The sequence below is a fragment of the Trichinella spiralis genome (assembly GCF_000181795.1).
Source record: "Trichinella spiralis strain ISS 195 chromosome Unknown Scfld3711, whole genome shotgun sequence".
NCBI classification, from domain to species: domain Eukaryota; kingdom Metazoa; phylum Nematoda; class Enoplea; order Trichinellida; family Trichinellidae; genus Trichinella; species Trichinella spiralis.
In genome coordinates this window covers 1-796 of record NW_003530650.1, presented here as the reverse complement: position 1 = coordinate 796, position 796 = coordinate 1, and the positions used below count along the sequence as shown (strand labels likewise).

Here is a 796-nt window from a genome sequence, read left to right as displayed (position 1 = left end):
GCAGGTATTTCCTCCCCGCTTATCGTGAATGTTGCGGCATTCACTACTGCACGATTCAAGTACAGGGACGCGCACTTTTTCGGGTTGAACCGAAAGCCCATGGCGCTGGCCATGCCCTGGATTTTGCACAGCTGTTGTTGCATAACCCCGATGGATGGGGCGAACAGCGCGATGTCATCAGCGTAAGCCAGCGCTGTGACCGGCTGTCCTAACACGTTAACCGCAGTCGTTTCCGCCTCACACGGTAAAGATGGTAAGACTGACCGCAAGAGTGGCTCAACAAACAAACAAAACAATATACCACTGCAAGGGTCACCTTGGCGTACTCCGACTGACCAGCGCGCGGTAACGTGGGTTCCATTGGCGCCTTTGACTACAATTGTCGCGTCTTTATACAAATTCTGGATAAAACTGGTAAAAATCGGGTCCAGCCCATAGCGCTCCAACAACGAAAACAACAATTGGTGCGACACTGTGCCAAAGGCGTTGGAGAATGTCTAACCAGCTGATGGCAAGCTGTGCATTAGTGCGTCCTTGCCTCCTTGAATTGCAACCTTCCATGACGAAAATTGTGGCTCCGGAAGGTACCCATCAGCCTGGGCTGGGAAACCCTTTTCCTGGGGCTTTCCAAGGAAAATCAAACCCCCGTTTTGCCCCTCGCCCAAGTTCCGTCCACTCCGGCTTGGCGACTTACCCTCCACCGGAGGCACCCGGCTGTTAACAACGGGGCTCCCAGGGCGTATAGGCCCGCCCAGTTGGGACGAAGGCCGCTCCTCTTATCCCCGCTCCTCTAATA

At 54.3% G+C, this 796-nt stretch overlaps 1 protein-coding gene across 1 annotated transcript; it reads right to left on the bottom strand.

Moving 5' to 3' along the window:
- Positions 1-44: 44 nt before the first annotated feature.
- On the bottom strand, positions 45-561 carry Tsp_15628 (conserved hypothetical protein; the record flags this gene model as incomplete). The annotated part of the gene is made up of 3 exons (XM_003367770.1): positions 397-561; positions 302-373; positions 45-275 (listed from the first exon to the last, which is right to left on the bottom strand). Coding segments are annotated over exons 1-3 (468 nt in total), but the record flags the coding sequence as incomplete, so codon positions are not given.
- Between the last annotated feature and the right edge of the window lie 235 nt (positions 562-796).